This window comes from Sciurus carolinensis, chromosome 3 (genome assembly GCF_902686445.1).
Source record: "Sciurus carolinensis chromosome 3, mSciCar1.2, whole genome shotgun sequence".
Classification (NCBI taxonomy): Eukaryota; Metazoa; Chordata; class Mammalia; order Rodentia; family Sciuridae; genus Sciurus; species Sciurus carolinensis.
In genome coordinates, this window is record NC_062215.1 from 64,191,859 (window position 1) to 64,210,716 (window position 18,858).

Consider the following 18,858-nt stretch of genomic DNA (forward strand, 5'->3'; position numbering starts at 1 on the left):
GTCCCTGGGCAGTTCTGGTCTGAGTGGCCCCAAACCTTCATGCCTCTGGAGCCCACAGCTGGGGAAAAGCTATCCCTGGCTTTCCTGATGTCCCCTGGGCCTGTGTTCTGCAGTTGAGAAGTGGCAGGCTCTGTACACCCTCCTGGAAGCCTTTGGGAACAGCCCCACCATCATGAATGGCAATGCCACTCGCTTCTCCCAGATCCTCTCCCTGGACTTTGACCAAGCTGGCCAGGTGGCCTCAGCCTCCATTCAGGTGAGATGGTGCTGCCCAGGCCTTAGGGTAGTGAGAGATGGGCTGCTCGTTTCATGTCCTAGGAATCATTATTTCTCCAGTGCCTCATTTTCCTGGGATTTCATCCCAATTAAATGGACCTGGCACAGGAAGAGTTGGCGTGTACTGCCTCTAGGCCTCTTGCCCAACTCCCTTATCCCTCCTGATCCTGGGGCTATGCCCACTTTTTGAGATCCATGCTCGGGGCCTTCTCTCAGGCTGATGTCACCAGGCAGAGAAGAGCTTGTCAGTCAAGTAAGGCCCAGCCAAGGCTGACCCCCTTCCATGCTAATTGAAATTTCTCCCTAAAAGCATCCATTTCTCCAGGAAGTCTGACCCCTGGGCTCTAGGCAGGGTGGCCGACCCACGGAGCTGGGCCTGTGTTCATCTACCTGCCCCTGGTTTCTGCCCCCTGTTTGACCCTAGTATGACCTGGCCACTGGCTGAGCACCTTGGGAATGAGATGCAGCTGCTTGTTCCCAGGTCTGGAGGATCAGGGTCCTCATTCCTTCTGCTCTGGGGTGGGAGGAAGTTAACCCCTACACCCTCCTTCCTCATCTCATGCTATGCTACAGACAATGCTTCTGGAGAAGCTACGTGTGGCTCGACGCCCTGCCAGTGAGGCCACATTCAACGTCTTCTACTACCTGCTGGCCTGTGGGGACGGCACCCTCAGGTGAGGTGGGACAGAGGGTGCAGGAGGGGCTCTGGACTTCAGCCCACTGACTGTGCTCTTAGACCTCACTGCCTGTTTACCCACTGTGTTGTATGTTCCTCCTCTATTGAGTGCCAGGCTCTGAGCTGGGCCTGGAGATGGTGAGATGAGGGAGACACAGGCCCTGCCCACCAGAGCTCCCTGACCTGGGTACTGGGTCCTTACTCTATGAGAGGAGCACAGCAGACCCTTCAGTCTTCCCAGGGCCTCCCTAAAATCTGTTACCCAGGAAGATAAATCTGGGGTGGAAAGCTCACCAGGATGCGGGTGGCAGGTGACTTGCCCTTAGTCACACACCAGTATAGGGCTGAGCTGGTATAATCCACCCTGACCCAAAAACCCAAGCCTTCTCTAGTGCCCTCCAGGTGGCCCTCCCTGCCCTGCTGGCTTCCCCTGCCATGATTTCCCCTTTAAACCATCAGACTTGCTGTCTGTTCACTGGACAAGGATAAACAATGGGACCGAGCATTGGCCACAGACTATCTTCTTTAGCTCTTCTCATAACTGAGGCACAGTTTGTCCTGCTGGGACTTGCCCTTCAGGCAGGTTCCCTGCTCCCTTCCAGGGATCTGACTGGACCCTCTCTTCAGGGCCTCTCGAGTGACCTGTCCTAGAGAGGCTGGTGCTCTTCCCAGGCATCTAAGCCAGTTAGGAAAGGTAGAGCTGGAGTCTGAAAGTTGCATCTGTTTGTCTCCATCCTGGGAGGGAGATGGTTGTGGCCTCGGGACTAAGCCCCAGCTGATTCCTTATTTGTACCCCTAGGACAGAGCTCCACTTGAACCACTTGGCAGAGAATAATGTGTTTGGGATCATGCCATTGGCCAAGGTGAGGGGGCAGTGGGGACTGGATGGCAGCCCTGAACCTTGGGGATAGGAAGAATCTTATTTGGTGGTTGTACCCAAGTTCTGCCCTCCCTGAGGGTCCAGCAGTATGGGGACTTGCTGGGAGAGACAGCCCCTCTGAAGTCTGACACCAGTGTGTGTGTGCCCATCTATCCCTGCAGCCTGAGGAGAAGCAGAAGGCAGCTCAGCAATTCAGTAAGCTGCAGACGGCCATGAAGGTGCTGGGCATTTCCCCTGATGAGCAGAAGGCCTGCTGGCTCATCCTGGCTGCCATCTACCACCTGGGGGCTGCAGGAGCCACCAAAGGTAACCTGCAGTGGGGTCCCAACAGCCTGCCTCATCTCCTGAAAGATGTTGTAGGGGCCCTGGCCACTCTCAATTTGTTCTTGCCCAGATTAGATTCAGCAGTTATGAGACACCCCTCTGTTGCTTGTGCCCCTTCTTGGTCCCTGAAATCAGAGTAGAAGGCCAGAGAAGCATCTCTGCCAATGATGGCCTGAGGCGTGGTCATGGCTGGCAGACTGGGTGCACTATGAGGACTGGGTGGCTGGGCTGGGACTGAGAAAAAGAGAAGGTGCTCTCTTGGAGCAGTCCCTGGAATAACTTTCCTTTTTGTTCCCTTCCTAACAGAGGCTCTCGAGGAGCAAGCGGGTAACTGAACTTGGCCCGCCTTGGGGCATAAGGACTGCCTTGCCCAGTCTTGGTGCTACCCTGGGCTCTTTTTGAGGGCTGGGCTCATTCCTTCATAGCATAGGGGACTGGTCTTGGGAGAAGCCCCAGAGTTGAGGGTAGAAGGGGAGCCTGCTGGCTGTGGGGCTTCTTTGAGTCCCTGGACTAGCTGCTTCTTCAACATGTTTTGAACCTGGATCCTAGACTATCTCAGGATGCTGATGCCCCCTGTGGGGCTTAGATGCTTCCTGGGGCTTCCTAAGGCCAGTTCTCTTCAGTCTTCTTCCCTCCGGGTTTGGTAGCCCTGGCTCTTGGTCTTGCATGTCAGGGTGGAGGCCACTAGGGGGCAGCAGGCACCATAGTGACTGATGGTTTCTGCCTGCTTGTGACTGGCTATGGCTGGGTCTGGCTTGGGAGAGCTGTTGCCTTCCTGGGAGGTAGCTTCAGAGGGCAGTGAGTTGAGCACCTCTTTACCTGCTTTCTCCTGCTGTTTAGGGAAAGGGGATCCTGGCTCTGAACAGCACCTTGCGCTTTGGCTCTGTCTTTCTCTGGGATGCAGAGGGCCCCAGGCTGCACAGCAGGAGTGGGAAAGTGGTGGTGGTGGATGCATAGAGGAAGATGTGTCTGGATGTCCAGCCCCTTATGATCCCAGCAGATGGCACACGTGCCAAGAGGAAGCAGGCTCTGGGTTAAAGAAATTGTCTCCAGACATCATGGGCAGGAGGGTGGGCAGACATGTGACTGTGTCTTGAGAGTTCTTTCACTTTAAAGGGTTCAAGTCTAAGTTTCCTCTGATCCTCCTCTGAGGTGACTACAAGTGGAGTGCTCTGGGTGCAGAGCCCTGTTGTTATCAACTCAGAGCTTACAGTATTTTCCAGGGTTTTGTGTATGTGTGTGTATGTCTGTGTGTGTACACACAGAACATCTTTGCAGGTCCCTTTGTGTGTGTGTCAGTGTGTAGATATCCACAAACATACTCCTTTGAGACTGTGAGTGTGTGAGTGTATTTTTGTGTCTCCAAAGCGGAATGTGGTCTTTTTCTTGTCTGCTCGTCCTTCTAAGTCCCTACCCCCCACAGTCTCTTCCAGTGGGCCTGGCGGCTCAGTTGATGACTGTTTGCTAACACACTGTTTTTCTTTGCATGCTGCATGCTGGTCCTTTGCCTTACAGAAGCTGCTGAAGGTAAAACCTTGTTTCTTGTTAGCTTTCCCTAATTGCTGTGATTAGACACATGTTGGCTGAGGCGCATATGTCTGTGTGGGCTGTTCCCTTTCCCCTGTGGCTGCATTGCCTCCCCACTGTTTAGCCATTGAGGTGTCTGTGGTCTCCCCTGAGGCAAGAGAAGAAGGGAGGGGGGTGTGCTAATGCATCCAGGGAAGGTGCAGGTGCTAGTACTCTCTCATGCTATCTCTCCTGCAGGCACAAATGTTCTGTGCTCATCTTCTGACTTTGTCTTTCTCCAACCCAAGTTGGACATCCCTGGAAATAAAGGGATTTTTGCAGCTGACTGGGAGCCCTCTGGTGGAAGCCAGTGGAGTTGCCTCCTCTTTTAGGACCTGCTCATTGTTTCCATCCCCAAGAGACATATGAAGTACTGCCAGTGACTGGCTCTGCCTATTCCCATGAAGCCCATTTGGGGTGTCATTAGGGCTGGGTTTTGCCTCCAGAAGATGCCTGCTTCCCAGTCCTATGGGACCAGGGGAGTCAAAAGACACAGTGGTCATCAGTCAGCCTAAGGAGAAAGACCCAAGATGCCAGATCCTTTTTTCTATTCCACAGCTGGGCGCAAGCAATTTGCCCGCCATGAATGGGCCCAGAAGGCTGCATACCTGCTGGGCTGCAGCCTAGAAGAGCTGTCTTCAGCCATCTTCAAGCACCAGCACAAGGGTGGCACCCTGCAGCGCTCTACTTCCTTTCGCCAGGGCCCTGAGGAGAGCAGCCTGGGGGACGGCACAGGTACCCTAGCCCCTTGGCTGGTGGCTGTGATTGGGAAGCCTCACTTGGGGCTTGTTGGGAAGTGGGAGGGACTGCTGGAATGAATAGATGTTCCCTTCAGGGGAACAGGCCCAGCCCCAGGGCCTCATGCTGACTTAGCCTGGGTAAGTAGGGAACATTCCTGGGCAGATGGGGTAGCCCAGGAGACAAAAGATAGAACTGATCCTACTGCCCTGTAGGTCCCAAAATGAGTGCACTGGAATGCTTAGAGGGCATGGCATCTGGCCTCTACAGCGAGCTCTTTACCCTTCTCATCTCCCTGGTGAACAGGTGAGTGCCAGAGAGACCCCATGGGGCTCCCCACCTCCTTGGCTCTGTCCAAGGTGGCTTTGATGCTTTTGTGTCTGCGTTGGCTGACATAGGGCCATCATCCACCAGCAGAGGGCTCACTGTCTCTGGGCTCTGAGGTGAGGCAAGTCCTCTTTGCTAGAGCTGGGAGCACCTGGGCAGGGATGGGAGTTTGCTGCATGCCAGGGGCAGACCAGTGGGGTCCGCTCTGTGGCATTGTATTAGCTAGCTCTGATCCAGGCTTTCCCGGTGAAGGGCTCTCAAGTCCAGCCAGCACTCGCTCTGCTCTATGATGATTGTGGACACTCCAGGCTTCCAGAACCCTGAGCAGGGTGGTTCGGCCCGTGGAGCCTCCTTTGAGGAGCTGTGCCACAACTATGCCCAGGACCGTCTGCAGAAGCTTTTCCACGAGCGTACCTTTGTGCAAGAGTTGGAAAGATACAAGGAGGTAATTCTCCACCCCACCCCGGCTGGCCCCACCTCAACCTCACCTCCCTGGGGTACTCTGTGAATGCAGGAAGTCACTAACTTCCCTGCTGCCTGCTCCTTCCTAGCTCTCTACTCCCTCTTTCCTTCTTCCTCCCCCTGTGCTCTGGAGTGGAAATCTTGTTCTGCCCAGTGGCCCTAGCCCTTGACCTTGGCTGATTTCTTACCTCTTGGAGAGTTTGCTTTCCACAAAGCTGAAGGCACAGTCTGGGTCCCTGGGAGCCACTCCATGCCCTCCTTTAAGGTACCCTCTTAGGCCCTGTGAACTGCTGCAGAGCAGTTCCTACTTCCAGGTGTGTCTGGCCCAGTCACCCCACCCCCCAGGTTTTCCCTGATCTGATAGGATGGTGGTTGATGATTTAGTGTCTTTCCCTAAAAGGGTATCCTGAATGGGATCTGGAAATCCTTCCTTATGTGGAGGTGAGTTGAACAAGCTGAGGAGGATATTTATCTTGGATGGGAGAAGACTCAGGAAAATCATGACAGTTGTATTCACATGTTTCAAGGATGATTGTGAAATGGAGAATAGACATATACTGCATTGTCTAATCAACTGATTCAAATAACAGAAGAATGTAACTTTGGTCTAGTATAAAAAGAGGTTATGAGGATTTTAGCTGTCCAGAAATAGTGTGTTACTTTGGGAGGCAGAGAGCAGCTCATCCTTTGGGATGCTAGAGGTAGCCCCTGCAAGGAATGGGAAGTTGGACTTGCTGTTCCCAAAGGCCCCACCCAATCTACTCATGGGGATGCACCCTGATGTAGGGCCCCATGATTATACTGCTCTACCTTCCTTTCTAGGAGAACATTGAGCTGGCTTTTGACGACATTGAGCTGGCCACAGATGACTCCGTGGCCACTGTGGACCAGACCTCCCACCAGTCTCTGGTAAGAATGCCAGTGAGACCTCAGTAGCCTTGCCTCTCATCTCCCACTCTTCTGCCTGGAATAGAGCCCTCCCTGGCTGAGCGGCCACTGGGGCTGCCACTGTAGGTCAAGGAAGGACCCCAGTCATGCCTGGACACTAAGCACTATATAGCTATGGGACTCTGCCCCTCAGCACTCAGTCTGGCCTGGAAGATGGCACTTTCTTCTGCCTGGTGCAGGGGGATCTGGAGCCCGTGATATGCCAGCCAGGAAGGAAGATGTAGCTCCTCTCTTACCAGCTGAGGCTCAGGTCCTGTCCTGTGACCAACTGAGCCTCCAGTGTGTCTGCAAGGACCCTGGTGTCCACTGCTTGGGGATGAGGACCTAAACCCAGAGGATGTAGTCTTTGTGTTCTGTTGTCCTCAAGAAGAGGACTGAAGCAGCCTGCTAGAGTGGAGCAAGGAGGTGGCACCTGCTCAAACAGGGAAGCACCAAGCTATAAATGCCCTCTAGGGAGCTGCCTTGGATATGAGTCCTCATTCCTCAAGTGAGCCCTTGCTCCTCAACCTCAGAGCCTGTCATCATTTGTACTAGCATTTCTGGCACCTTGGGTGCCTGGGGCACTGGCTGGCCTGATGAGCACTTGGCATTTGGTGATTGCCTTCAATTAGGGGAAGTGCATAAGGTGCTTTATTGGAGAATGACATTTTTGCTAGGCTGCTGAACTCCCTCTTCTGCTTTGATTCCTGCAAATCCCTTCCCTGCAGTAAGGTTCTGCTGGGCTAGCAAAGGTGGTGGGGCTCAGGGACAGTGAATATTCCTCAGAGACAAGTGTTTAAAATGCTTAAGTGGTGTATCTCCCCAGGGAAGTGGATTTCCTTTTCCTGACACCTGGGTTCCCATGTGGCCTCCTGAGAGAGCCTTTGCCATTCCCAGGAGATAGGAGGAACTTGTACATGTGACTCATGAACAGCAGGGGGTCAGGTTTGTGTTGGCCAGTCTTTCCCTTCCTTGGTCTCCCTATTTGATGGGCCTTGACATCAGGTAGCTGCACATCTGGGGAAGGGGCCCCTGGTGCCACTCACTGTCTGATGGCTTCCTTGCTCCTTCCTGTCATTCACCTCTAGCCATTGAGGTATTATTGTTGCCCACAAGTCATTGGCCACATTCTGCTTCCTTCTGGTTATTGTAGTGACTCCTTAGGTAAGCTGGGGCCGAAGAGAGGGAAAATATCATTTTTCCAATTTTTCTTGTCCTCGGTCCCTAAAGGCCAGGTGAGAATGTGATGTGGGTGTAATTCAGTTCTTTCCAAGGAAGGCAGGGGAATTCCATAGAAAAGGCAACTTCAGGACAGTTGTGGCCATAAGCCTAGTTTGCATGATCTTTAGTGGGTATTAGAAATCAGAATTCAGTATTTCTACCTTCTCTTGAAAACCAGAGGGTTTATCAACACCAAGTTAGTGTTCCTGTAGGACAGCAGTCAACTACAGCTGAGTGGCAGCTACTAAATGAGGACCCCTTCTTTCTAACTTGTTCCACTCTCCACTTGTCTTGGCTACCACATCCATGAAGTCATCTGTCACACACTTTTGACCCTTGAGTTTATACCCTGCAGGGATCCTGCAGCAATCTGGGTCCTCTCTAGGTTCTCCTCTTTCAGGGACTAGTGTTAACCCCACAGTTGTCATTTATGGAGAGCTTCCTTTGGGTCATGCACTGTCAAAAGCTTGCTGCCTTTATTCCACTTAATGTGCCAAGGAGTGAGGGCAACATGGGGCTCATCAAGCCACTGGTGCCCTCTGACAGGAGGAGAATGGAGGGAAGCCTCTGCATAGGAGCTATAGGTAATAAGAAGCCTTCATTCTTTGGGGTCTTTGGGGCCTTTGGACCCAAGTGCCAGGAATCATCTCCTCTTTCCTGGCCCTTCTTTCCCCTCACTACTGACCTCTTCCACGAGGTGTCAGCAGTGAGCGGCCGGAGCTGCATTGTGCAGGCCGGCATGTGTGTAATTGTTTATGGTGTGTGGTTGGGGCCCAGACTTTGGCTCCTTTCCCACAGCTCCATGTGGCAAGCCAGGATTTCTTCCCTTCTCCATAGGTTCGCTCACTGGCCCGCACAGACGAGGCAAGGGGCCTGCTCTGGCTGCTGGAAGAGGAGGCGTTAGTGCCAGGGGCCACCGAGGATACCCTCCTGGAGCGCCTTTTCTCCTATTATGGCCCGCAAGAAGGTGATAAAAAAGGTAGGTGGCATCCTGGAGGACAGCTCCTCTGCTTCCTCTCTAGAAGGCCCACCTATATGGGTCCAGGTGGTACTCCCTGGGGGGACTCACCAAGTCCCTAGGCTGTATGCCTGTCCCCTGACAATCTGAATCTTGCTTTGCTCACTCTCAGGCCAAAGTCCCCTTCTGCGCAGCAGCAAACCACATCATTTTTTCCTGGGTCACAGTCATGGCACCAACTGGGTGGAATACAACATGACTGGCTGGCTGAGCTACACCAAGCAGAATCCAGCCACTCAGAATGCCCCCCGGCTCCTGCAGGACTCCCAAAAGTAAGGACACTATTCTCTCTGCCCATGTCCTGTCCCCACAACTGGTCTTTGGGCTCCCTTCCCATGGAGATGTCCCAGAGGCCTCTCACCAGCAAGGTAGATAGTTTTCAGTTTCTGAGAGGCAACAACCAAGACTAGTTGGCCTTGAGAGCACAGGGGCGGCCTTCTGGAATAGAAGTAAGTGGCAGACATGGTTGGAAGTGCCCATAGTTTTCAATTTGAATAACACCCTCACATTCTTCAGAGAAGGCAGAAGGAACCTTAGAAACCACTCAGTCATACAACCCCTGTCATCCATTCATTTCATAGATGATTGTGGGACACTTACTCTGTGACAGGGACTTCAAGGTACTTGGCAGAATGCAGTGAAGACTATACAAATTCTTGCCCCTGTGGAGTTTGCATTCTAGTGGGGGAGAGAGATAATAAACAGGAAATGTAATAAGTGAATTATGCAGTGTGTTAGTAGATATTGAAATCTAACTTCTCCTACTATGCTGGAAACCCTCTGCCCCGGCACCCCCTGGCAGGGAGAAGAGTCATGGCTCCCCTCTGCCTGATCCTTGCCTGCTCCTTGGATTCAGCCACCTCAGATTTTCTCTTCTTGGTGTTTGAAAATATCTCTTGTTTTTCTGTAGGGTGTGGTACATGTGACCCCAGACCAATAACTCAGGCCCCTGGCCATAACCATCTGGGAGTGGTTTGGTACTGGCAGGAGGAATCCACAGCTGCCCCATGAATGTGACTCCTTTTCCTCCCTTTCCCTCCTTCCTCTGGCAGAAAGATCATCAGTAACCTGTTTCTGGGCCGGGCAGGCAGTGCCACGGTGCTCTCAGGCTCCATCGCTGGCCTGGAGGGTGGCTCACAGCTTGCGCTGCGCCGGGCCACCAGCATGCGGAAGACCTTTACAACAGGCATGGCAGCTGTCAAGAAGAAGTCGCTGTGCATCCAGATTAAGCTGCAGGTGGTGAGTATTCAACAAGGCCCTGGGTTCCTTCCTTACCACTGGCAGACAAGCCTGGGCACTGTGGACACACCCAGGCTGTCCAGTGCCCACCCAGCATCCCACCTACCTGATCACTGCTGATGGGGTTCATCTTACATCCCTGCTGTCTCTGAGTAGCCAGCCAGGCCTGGGGAGGGCAGAGTTATTCAGGCTTAGCATGTCTCAGCTGGTGGTAGGACACTTGCTATCTTGTGAGGAGTGCAGATGCTAACATCAGTCCCTGCTCTCCTGGGCATGGCATCAGAACCCACTGAAGGTGGTCCCTTCCCTTTGGGCAGGATGCCCTCATTGATACCATCAAGAGGTCCAAGATGCATTTTGTGCACTGCTTCCTGCCTGTGGCTGAGGGTTGGGCTGGGGAGCCCCGATCCGCCTCCTCCCGCCGTGTCAGCAGCAGCAGTGAGCTGGACCTGCCTCCAGGAGACCCCTGTGAAGCTGGGCTCCTGCAGCTGGATGTGCCCCTACTCCGTGCCCAGCTCCGGGGCTCCCGCCTGCTTGACGCCATGCGTATGTACCGCCAAGGTAAGGCACCTTCTCGTTCCATCCTTGGCACTCTTTCCTGGAGCTTGCTCCATCCTGCCCTGCCTTCCAGATGGGACCCAGGGGCTGCTCCCCTCCCTCTCAGAGTGGCTCTAGGTCTCCTTCCTTGTGCTCCTTTCTGCCCTGGTGCCTCCTCCATGGGTCTCTATTCTCACCTCTCCCAGTCCATAACTGTTCTTTTCTCTTTTTCTTTCCACCTGTGACTCCTCTCTTCCTTCCAAATTTAAGTTCTCTTTAGTCCATTCACTCCCCTTCCTCATATGCTCCTTTGTTTTTTCCCATATCTCCCTCCCCAGCGTGGAAGGGTCAGCTCTCCCTGCAGCGGTGGACCCAGTGCCCTTTCAAGAAACTAGGTGCTAAAATCTCTCTGAAGTACTTAAAATTCCCAAGAAATGTCAGGCAGACCCTTTTTATGGACCCAGCAAGAGAAGGGGGAAGGGGAGGGCAGTAGTAGCAGTAGAGCATTTACAGCCCGCCAGGTTCTATTTGCAACTCTTCCACATGTTAAATCACAACAACCTCGTGAGGTAGGAACTATTATCATCTTCAAATGCTACTGCGGCTTAAAGAAGCCAAGTAGCTTGCCCAAGGTCACACAGCTTATGCATGGCAGGACCAGATTCTACGCAGTCAGGCTGACTCCATGGTCAGGCCTCTCAAGTAGGGTTTTATTTGCCCAAGAAGTTAGGAGTAGCCAGCTTTCTGTCCTTTTTTCCTAGCTAGAAGAGCAGACAGGGTCTTGTCTACCCATAGCCATGTCCCCTTGAGGTACCCCTATGGGCACCATCACTTTTCCTTAGCAGCCAAAGCCAGGAAACAGGCTCCCTGCCCTGCTCTAAATAAATCATTGATCTGTCCCCACGTCTTGATATGGAGTTGGTGTTTATTATTTCAAAACCAGATTGTTACCGCTCTGAACCAAAATCAATGTGCTTTACTCAAACAAGCAGATCGATGAGGCCAGCAGCGGCAGGCTCCCCCTCCCCCGGCCCCCAGCCACCATCGGTAGCGCTGATGATTAATTAAGATGCCAGGCGTCCAGACCTGCTATCCCGGCCCATCAATTTAATTGCAATTCAGATACAATCAATAGCTCACTTTGTCTTGGCCCCTCAGCGGCCCCCGCCTCCTGTTTCAATTATCAGGCACATGCATCAGCCTCATCTCCCAGTTGGAGGGTTTCCCAGAGCTAGCTGGCCAGCCTGGTGCAGCAAGCCCCAGCTGGCCGTCAGAAACCCAGGTGTGAAGTACAGCTCAGCTTCAGCTAGAGCCTTGGTGACCTTGGGCAAGCCGTTGCTCTACCTTTCAGGCCAGTTTCCTTGTCTGAAAGATAAGGCAGATTTGGTCTAGGACCCTTTTCTGGTTTGAAATACTGTAGGAGTGGATCTCCTGATCTTTCCCCACAGACTCTGGAGAGACCAGGGTGACTGGGGGTCAGTCCCGTTGGTAACTGTTCTGACCTTGCTCCAAGCCAGAAGTCATCTCACTCTTCCCTTGACCCTAAACCCAGACACTCTTTAGGGAAAGAAAATCTACAAAGGGTTTTTGGCTACCTGGCCTAGGGCTCATGGTCAGGGTGGGGTCAGGGAGGGGGGCCCTATTTGAAATCCTGCTTCAGCAGAACAAAGGAAAGGAAAGGAATATTTTACTGAGCATCCCACCAAGCTGTGCTTTCTACATATTTTCTCATTTTAGTCTCCATGACTACCATGCAGTATAAAGTGCTAGGGCCCCATTTAAAGGTAAAGAAAGTGTGACACAGAGAAGTGGAATGATTGGCCCAAGGTCACAGATTGGTAAGAGGTAGGGCCAGGATTCCAAGCACTCGTGTCAGTTGTGATCTGGTGTCCTGTTGTTTTTCTTATTGAACCCTCAAGGCGTTGGCCTCTCTGCATCATCGGGAGTTGTATGCTTGGAGGGCTGCAAAGCATCCTAGAGGTTACCCAGGTTCCCTTATCCTTCCTTCCAGGTGGTTAGTGCCACCCCAGTTCCCTTACTTTAACCCTTCTAAGCTTACTGTCCTGACGTGGAGCAACCCCGTTGGTCCTTTGAGCCTCTTCTTCAACTGTCCTTTCTGGGCCTGCCTTTGCTGCAAGCTCCCCACCCCTGCAGTTTCTCCCCCTTTAGGTGACTCCCCACCTGGCACCATTGACTGTTGGGCCATGCTGGGAGCAGGCAAGGTGTTAAAGACCTGACTGTGGGTCATGCTTTCTCTCTCTCTCTCCAGGTTATCCTGACCACATGGTATTTTCTGAGTTCCGCCGCCGCTTTGATGTCCTGGCCCCACACCTGACAAAGAAACACGGGCGTAACTACATTGTGGTGGATGAGAAGAGGGTAGGCCTAGGTTCCCAGACCCTCTGCAGACCCCTCTCACCCACTCAGAACCCTCTAAGCAGCTGCCCTTCCCCGACCCATCTGCCTTTCCTCCTCTGGAGACAGTGGGCTGGCCTTTGCTCAGGCTCCTGGTTTCTGTCAGCCAGGGTTAAGACAGGGACACTGTGCTGTGGAGAAGGCAGTCTGTAGTAACTGGAGAGGAGTACCTTCCCTGGAGGCTAAAGTTGGGGGGTGCTGCTTGCTGGTGAGCCAAGCAATTATCTAAGAGTGAACAGGGCCAGGGCCTCCCAGTTGGCTGATTAGGTGCTTTGGGTATCCTAATGATAATGCCCGGTCCCTCAGCCTTGGCCTTCATGGATCTGGTCCCTGCATCAAGAAGTTGCCTGAGACTGGGGACAGTGTCCTTCCTAAAAGCAAGGTTGATATGGTGAGACCTCCTTGGTGCCAGGGTGGTGTGCAGCTGCTGGGTCCCTTGGCAGACTAGATTGGTAAATTCATAACTGCATAAGGGGTGTCTCTCTGTCATTCAAGGCTATCTCCTTGACCCCCAGGGGCAGCTCCTCAGGCAGTCAAAGGGCTCCTTGAGCAGAGGAACCCTCCTTTCCTCTGTACTGGCCTCAGTCACCCAGCACTATTCCAAGGGCACCTCAGACCTTAGGAGGCTTCCCTGAAAAGGAGGATACCCTGAAGAATGGGCAGGACACTCCACAGTGATGCCGAGATGTTCCCCAGATGCCCCCTCCCTTGACCCCTGAGTCACAGACCCACATTCATAGAGGGCTCAAAAACCTTTGCTCCATTCTTAGGCCTGCCAATGTCCTAGGAGACCTCGGTGTGACCTTCTCACACCTTCCTCTCACTGGCCCTTTAAAAAAATGTTTTAAAAATTTGTTGTTCTTTTTAGGTATACATGACAGTAGAGTGTATTTTGACGTATTACACATACATAGAGTATACCTTATTCCAATTAGGATCCCATTCTTGTGGTTGTACATGATGTAGAGTTTCCCTGGTGGTATATTCATATATGAACAGTGGAAAGTCATATCCAATGCATTCTCTTGTCTTTCCCATTCCCATCCCCACTCCCTTCCCTTCATTCCCCATCACTGGCCCTTGACCTCCATTCCAGTCTCCCTCTCATGGCTATACCCAGCACCTTGCCATCCCTGGAAATGCTCCACCTCCAAAATCTTAAATTCTAGCATGGCTTCTCTGACTGTAGCCTCCTACCGATGGACCTCACTCCTCTCTTCCTCTTAGGACGACTGCTCTTTGATGCCATCGAGACTTCTCATTTCTGGACCCCACTACATTCTCTCTATTCTATCAATTCTCTTCTGACTTTTCTTCCTTTCCCTTGAAGCCATGGTCCAACTTGTCAGTCACTCAGCCTTTATCACCCTCAGCTCTCCTGAGCCTTCCATAGTACCTGCCTTGCCAAACCCCCACCCCAAAAGGCCAGCCTTTGCGTGGCTACATTCTTCATTTTAAACTCCCAGAAGTTGTTGGAGAAAATTATACAATCATGTAGTCTTGAATTCCTACAGATTTATGGTCTTCAACTTTAGGTGGGCCTTTGGGGTGGCCCAGCAAGTCTTCCATGTGTCCCATCTTTATCTGGCCCTAATTCCCAAATCCTTGCCTGCTATTCCGTTCTTTGTCTTCCTTCTCAAATCCTCCAACCCTCCTGTGATCTTGCCTTCAAGCTCTAATAGAATCAAGTCTTCTCCTTCTATCATCTTCACACTTCTCTTCTGCCTCCTTTTCCCTCTGTCTTGGTGGGAGAGTACCCCTTCTTCTTTTGCAGTTCCTTCCTCTGTGTTTTGGAATCCATCTGTCCCCCAGGGACCATTCTATCAATATTAACTCCTCTCTCGTGCTTCAGCCTCTCTCAGTTCTTCTCTCCCTATGGAGAAACATTCTACAGACATGTTCTCTGACAGGAACCCTCTGTCAAGCCTGGGTTCAATCCCCAGTACAAAAAAATAAAAAATAAATAAAAACTTCTCTCCTAAGCCCCTACCCCAGCCGCCATCCATTCCCTCACCACAGCTGCATGGTCTCTACTCCCTGGTACCCTGGGACTGGTATTCTTATCTCCCCATTCCCTCTGTATTGCCAGAGCCAATCATTCAGTTACTTGAATTCTTGGTAACTTGTGACTTTGCTGATGGTTCTGCTAGCTTCTTTATGGCCACTCCTGTTTTCCCCAGCTCTGCTCTCACTCCTGCTGAGCCGCTGCACTTCTACTTACCCCTTCAGTGAGGTCTGTCTCTCCAATACTCTCTCCTTGCTGTATCTGTTTTCAATTCCACTCCCTCTTCCTGGACAGCCTCGTTCACACCTATCACTTCAATTACCGCATATATATTGATGACTCCCAGATCGATACCTGAGCCCAGGCTTCTCTCCCGAGCTCCAGACAAGACATGCATTTCCATCTAGCTGCCTTTTGAACTTCTCTACCTGTGTTCCTCTTACACCTCAAACCCAGTATGTTCAAACCAAACTCGTTCTCTCTCCTCCCAAGCCCACTTCTTCACTTGTGTTCCCTGCCTTGGGAGTTACACCATTATCTATTTCATTATATAAGTCAGAAACCCCAAAAGTAGCCCTAGATTCCTCCTCCTTATGTGCCCTCCTCCCCTCCCTCTCCTTAGCATCTCCTGCATTTCCCCTCCTCTCTTGCCTTTGAGGCCACAGCGTCCTTTCCCATGGGAGTCAACATCCATCTTCCTCCCATATGCCAGTGGGACCTCTGCAACATGCAAATCTGATCATGTTCTCCCTGAGAGAACTGCAGAGCTCCCAAGGCACACAGGGCTCCACACACTTTGGCCACCCCTTCACACCAGGTGTGGTGAGGCCCCTGGAGTTTCCCCAGAGCATTCTGCCACCTTTGCTCCTGTTAGTAGCACTACCTAATTGCCCTCTCCCCACCTCTCTCCAGCTAATTCTACATGTATCTAAATTCTCAGTCCAAACAACACCTCCTCCATGATACTTTCCATGCACCCTCTCTCTGACTTCAATATCTCCTCCTCTGTGTTCTGCCCCTTTCTCGCTCCCCAGCAAGACAGTTTGTTCCTCTTGTGGTAACCTCTACATCCCCAGAGTCAAACACAATATGTGACACTGCAGAAGGGCTTGTGGAATAAGCAATGGACTGCTGGGAGGAGGAAGAGGAGGGCTGAATGTCTGGAGATGGGGAGGCACCGACTGGACTCCTGACCTAGCCCTCTCTCCTCAGGCAGTGGAGGAGCTGCTGGAGTCCCTGGACCTGGAGAAGAGCAGCTGCTGCATGGGCCTCAGTCGGGTGAGTTGCCCTGCAGAAAGGTAGTCAGGTCTTCTCTCCTTGGTGGCCCTCGGCAGGTGGCTGCTTCTCTCCTCCTATTCTCCCTCCTCAGTCAGGCTTCAGAAGTCTTCCCGGCACTCTTCTGAGTCCTACCCCACAAACACCATACACACCCAGAGGCTGCTTTTCCTAGCGTGCTGCCTACATCAGGGCCAGGAACCAAGCGTAGGTATTCTAGGGGCAGCAACGTTGACTTTCTGCCCTCTGGACAACTGGCTTGTTCTTGACCATGATCACCTCTGTGGTGTAGGAGGGATTGGGTTGGAAGGCCTGAGTCCTGTGTGGGGAATGAAGGGACAGACGTTCTGGACTCAGAGGAGGTGGGCCAGGAGAGACTGGAAGGCTATAGGGAGAGTACCCCAGAAGGGAGAGACCCCATTAGAGAGTCATCTAGGGCTGCCAGGTTTCCAGAAGAGCAAGCAGGACATGGAGAGGCAGTGCCACCACTACCTGCCCACAGGCCAGATTCCTCATCTGAATGGAACATGGTGATAAAAGGCAGACACGCCCGGCTCTGGGTGCAATGTGCCATCACTCCACACCAGGTCAGCCTACCGCTCCTCCCACAGGCAGAGATCCCTGCATGTCCCTCTCCCCAGACTGGGACTGTTGGATAGGCAGCATCAATGTATGTGCTCCGAGGGCTGAGGTGGAAGGGAGGTCAGTGGGGAGCCAGAGAAAGGGTTCTGGACCTGTCCCTCTGTCAGCAGAGAGGGAAGGAAATCTGGACCCCAGGACCCCTTGGAGAGTGTGAGGTGGAAGGAGGTACTTGCAAAAAAGGCTGTGTGTTACTTGTCCTGTCTGTTCTTGATCCTTCTTTTCTGCATTTTGAGTCAGGGTCTTGGTTTTCCTACCCTTCCTCACTGTGAATCCCTTTCCCCTCCATCTCCGTGTCTTTGTGGCTTCCCGTCTCTGTCTCTGCCATCTTTAGCTTTCTGTCTTCCTTGGGCCTCAGTAGTCCTTGCTACTCTGTTTCTTATTTTCTGATCCTGTTTGTCCCTGTTTCTCTCTTTGTCCTGTGTCTGTGGTGGTCCCACCGTCTTTTGGTGTCATTTCCTGGTTTTGGTCTCTGTCTGTTACCTCCTTTGGTCTCTGTTCTGTCACCTCCCTCTCTCTGTCCACCACCCCCTTCCTAGGCTTTTCTTGGGCTCAGGGGCTTTCAACTGGGCTTCTTTTCTGGGGCGTCTGCAGTTGAGGACATGCCCTCAGCTGCTTGAGGTTAGCTCACACTCGGGCTTTTCCACAGTCTACTGCCCCTGCGGCAGGCTGGACAGCTGCTGGCTGACACGGACAGGTGGCACTCCTCCAAGCCAGTTCCCAGGTTCCCAGGCACATCCCAGGCAGGAGTAGGCCTGTACAGACTGATTCTCCTCTGATTGCTGTCTCAGACCTTCTGCTATCCTGAGTCCTCCCTAAAGCCCAGCTAAGGCAGGGGAGCCCCAGGGCCCTGTCTCTGGGGCACAGCTTGGGGGCAAGGTTGGATTTTGCTCACATCTAGTTGGGCGAAAAGGCTACAGCCTTACAGGCTGTGGGTAGTACCAGCTGATGGGTGAGGACTCCCTGTGTGGTCATCAGTCTTCAGAGGAGGGGTCTTTACATGAACCCAGAGAGTTCTGAGGTCTCAGGCAAGGACTTGGGACGTCTTAGATACTTCTGACATTATAAAATTTGTGTGAATGGCCCTGAGTATCACCTAATACTCAGATGGACTCTTAACCCTAAGAATGTCCAAAAGAGATTTGAAGCTCACTGCTCTAGCCTTGCACCATTCTTTCTCTGCTCATTATGTTTCTGGGCCATTCTCTGTCCCCTGTGTGGGTACCTCCCTCCTGCCCTGGCATATAGATAGCTGTGTGTGCTAACCAAACATGTTTGCCCACCTCCAGGGGAAACTGGATATTCCCTCCCCACTCCCTCACTGGAATTTCAGGCTCACACATTATGGGAAATTAAGGATCAGGTTGAGCTTGAGACCCAAGGGAGATCCCATTTAGCTCTCCCCTGTGAGATTTGGGGAAGTGTCACAAAGGACTGAGCTAACTTTTTCCAAGACCAGACTCTGGGATGAGGCTTCTGTGGAGTCCCCAGAGGCAAAACTTTTCTCAGCAGAAAGTTTAGGCCCTCTTCCCATTTCTTTCCCAAAGAGGGTCTTAGGATGCATCCCTGTGGTTCTGAGTACATTTTTATAACTTGTGTTTCCTGTGGAGTTCATATCTTCTCTGCCCCCACAAAAGGGAGTCTTCTGGGTTCTGTGCCAGGTGTAGGTATGTGCATACCAGGTGTGTCCCTTTGCCCTCTCTCAAGGACATCAGAATCTCTCTGCACCTGATCACTCCCCCTCCCCATTTCTCTTACCCAGCCCCAGCTCGGTGCTTAGGAGTGAGCAGAAAGGCTAGGTGTGGGGGTGTCCAGCTGGTTCCTTTCTTGTCTGTCCTCCAGCCCCCAAACCTGTATGACAAGTCCCTAGACAGAGCCAACTCCCGCCCACCTCACTGGCTTCTTCATGAGAAGATGAAACCTGGGTGTGGGGGGGTGGAGCACTGGTATATGAGAGGACACCTCTGGAATGAAACTGAGCAGTAGGGCGAGAAGGGCAGGAGCTTCCCACTGCCCTGTCCCCCTTCCTCCTCACATGCTGCTTCCTGGATCATCTCACGCCCAGACTTCACCATCCTCTTCTCCTGATCCCAGGCACCTGGAGTCCGTGGTTAAGACCTGCAGTAAGACCTGGCATAGGGGGCATTGACAGCCACAGATGTTGCTGAAGGATGTCCCTTCCCTATTTGACCAGCGATGGCTTCATTTCCCTCCTTGCCCCAGGTGTCTTCCCTTTGGCTTCCCTGCCTTTCATCTCTCTTGATTTCCTACCTTGCTCCTCCTCCCAGTTCAAAACCTCCCCATCCCAGCCTGGCCCTCCCCATTCACCCTCC

General features: G+C 52.5%; 1 protein-coding gene across 15 annotated transcripts in view; it reads left to right on the plus strand.

The window, feature by feature from the left end:
- Positions 1-18,858, plus strand: part of Myo18a (myosin XVIIIA) — a 96,588-nt gene that overhangs the window by 52,271 nt on the left and 25,459 nt on the right. For 8 of the 15 annotated variants that reach the window (XM_047546510.1, XM_047546511.1, XM_047546500.1 and 5 more), the window contains 16 exons: positions 114-256; positions 850-950; positions 1,752-1,815; positions 1,994-2,138; positions 2,463-2,483; positions 3,672-3,683; positions 4,281-4,457; positions 4,676-4,766; positions 5,040-5,232; positions 6,072-6,158; positions 8,235-8,376; positions 8,528-8,687; positions 9,468-9,654; positions 9,972-10,215; positions 12,461-12,570; positions 15,824-15,889. In XM_047546510.1, the coding sequence (XP_047402466.1) occupies positions 114-256; positions 850-950; positions 1,752-1,815; positions 1,994-2,138; positions 2,463-2,483; positions 3,672-3,683; positions 4,281-4,457; positions 4,676-4,766; positions 5,040-5,232; positions 6,072-6,158; positions 8,235-8,376; positions 8,528-8,687; positions 9,468-9,654; positions 9,972-10,215; positions 12,461-12,570; positions 15,824-15,889 (1,943 nt within the window). The remainder of the gene's footprint in view (positions 1-113; positions 257-849; positions 951-1,751; positions 1,816-1,993; positions 2,139-2,462; positions 2,484-3,671; positions 3,684-4,280; positions 4,458-4,675; positions 4,767-5,039; positions 5,233-6,071; positions 6,159-8,234; positions 8,377-8,527; positions 8,688-9,467; positions 9,655-9,971; positions 10,216-12,460; positions 12,571-15,823; positions 15,890-18,858) is intronic. The other 7 variants (XM_047546516.1, XM_047546513.1, XM_047546512.1 and 4 more) reach the window with 1 other exon arrangement.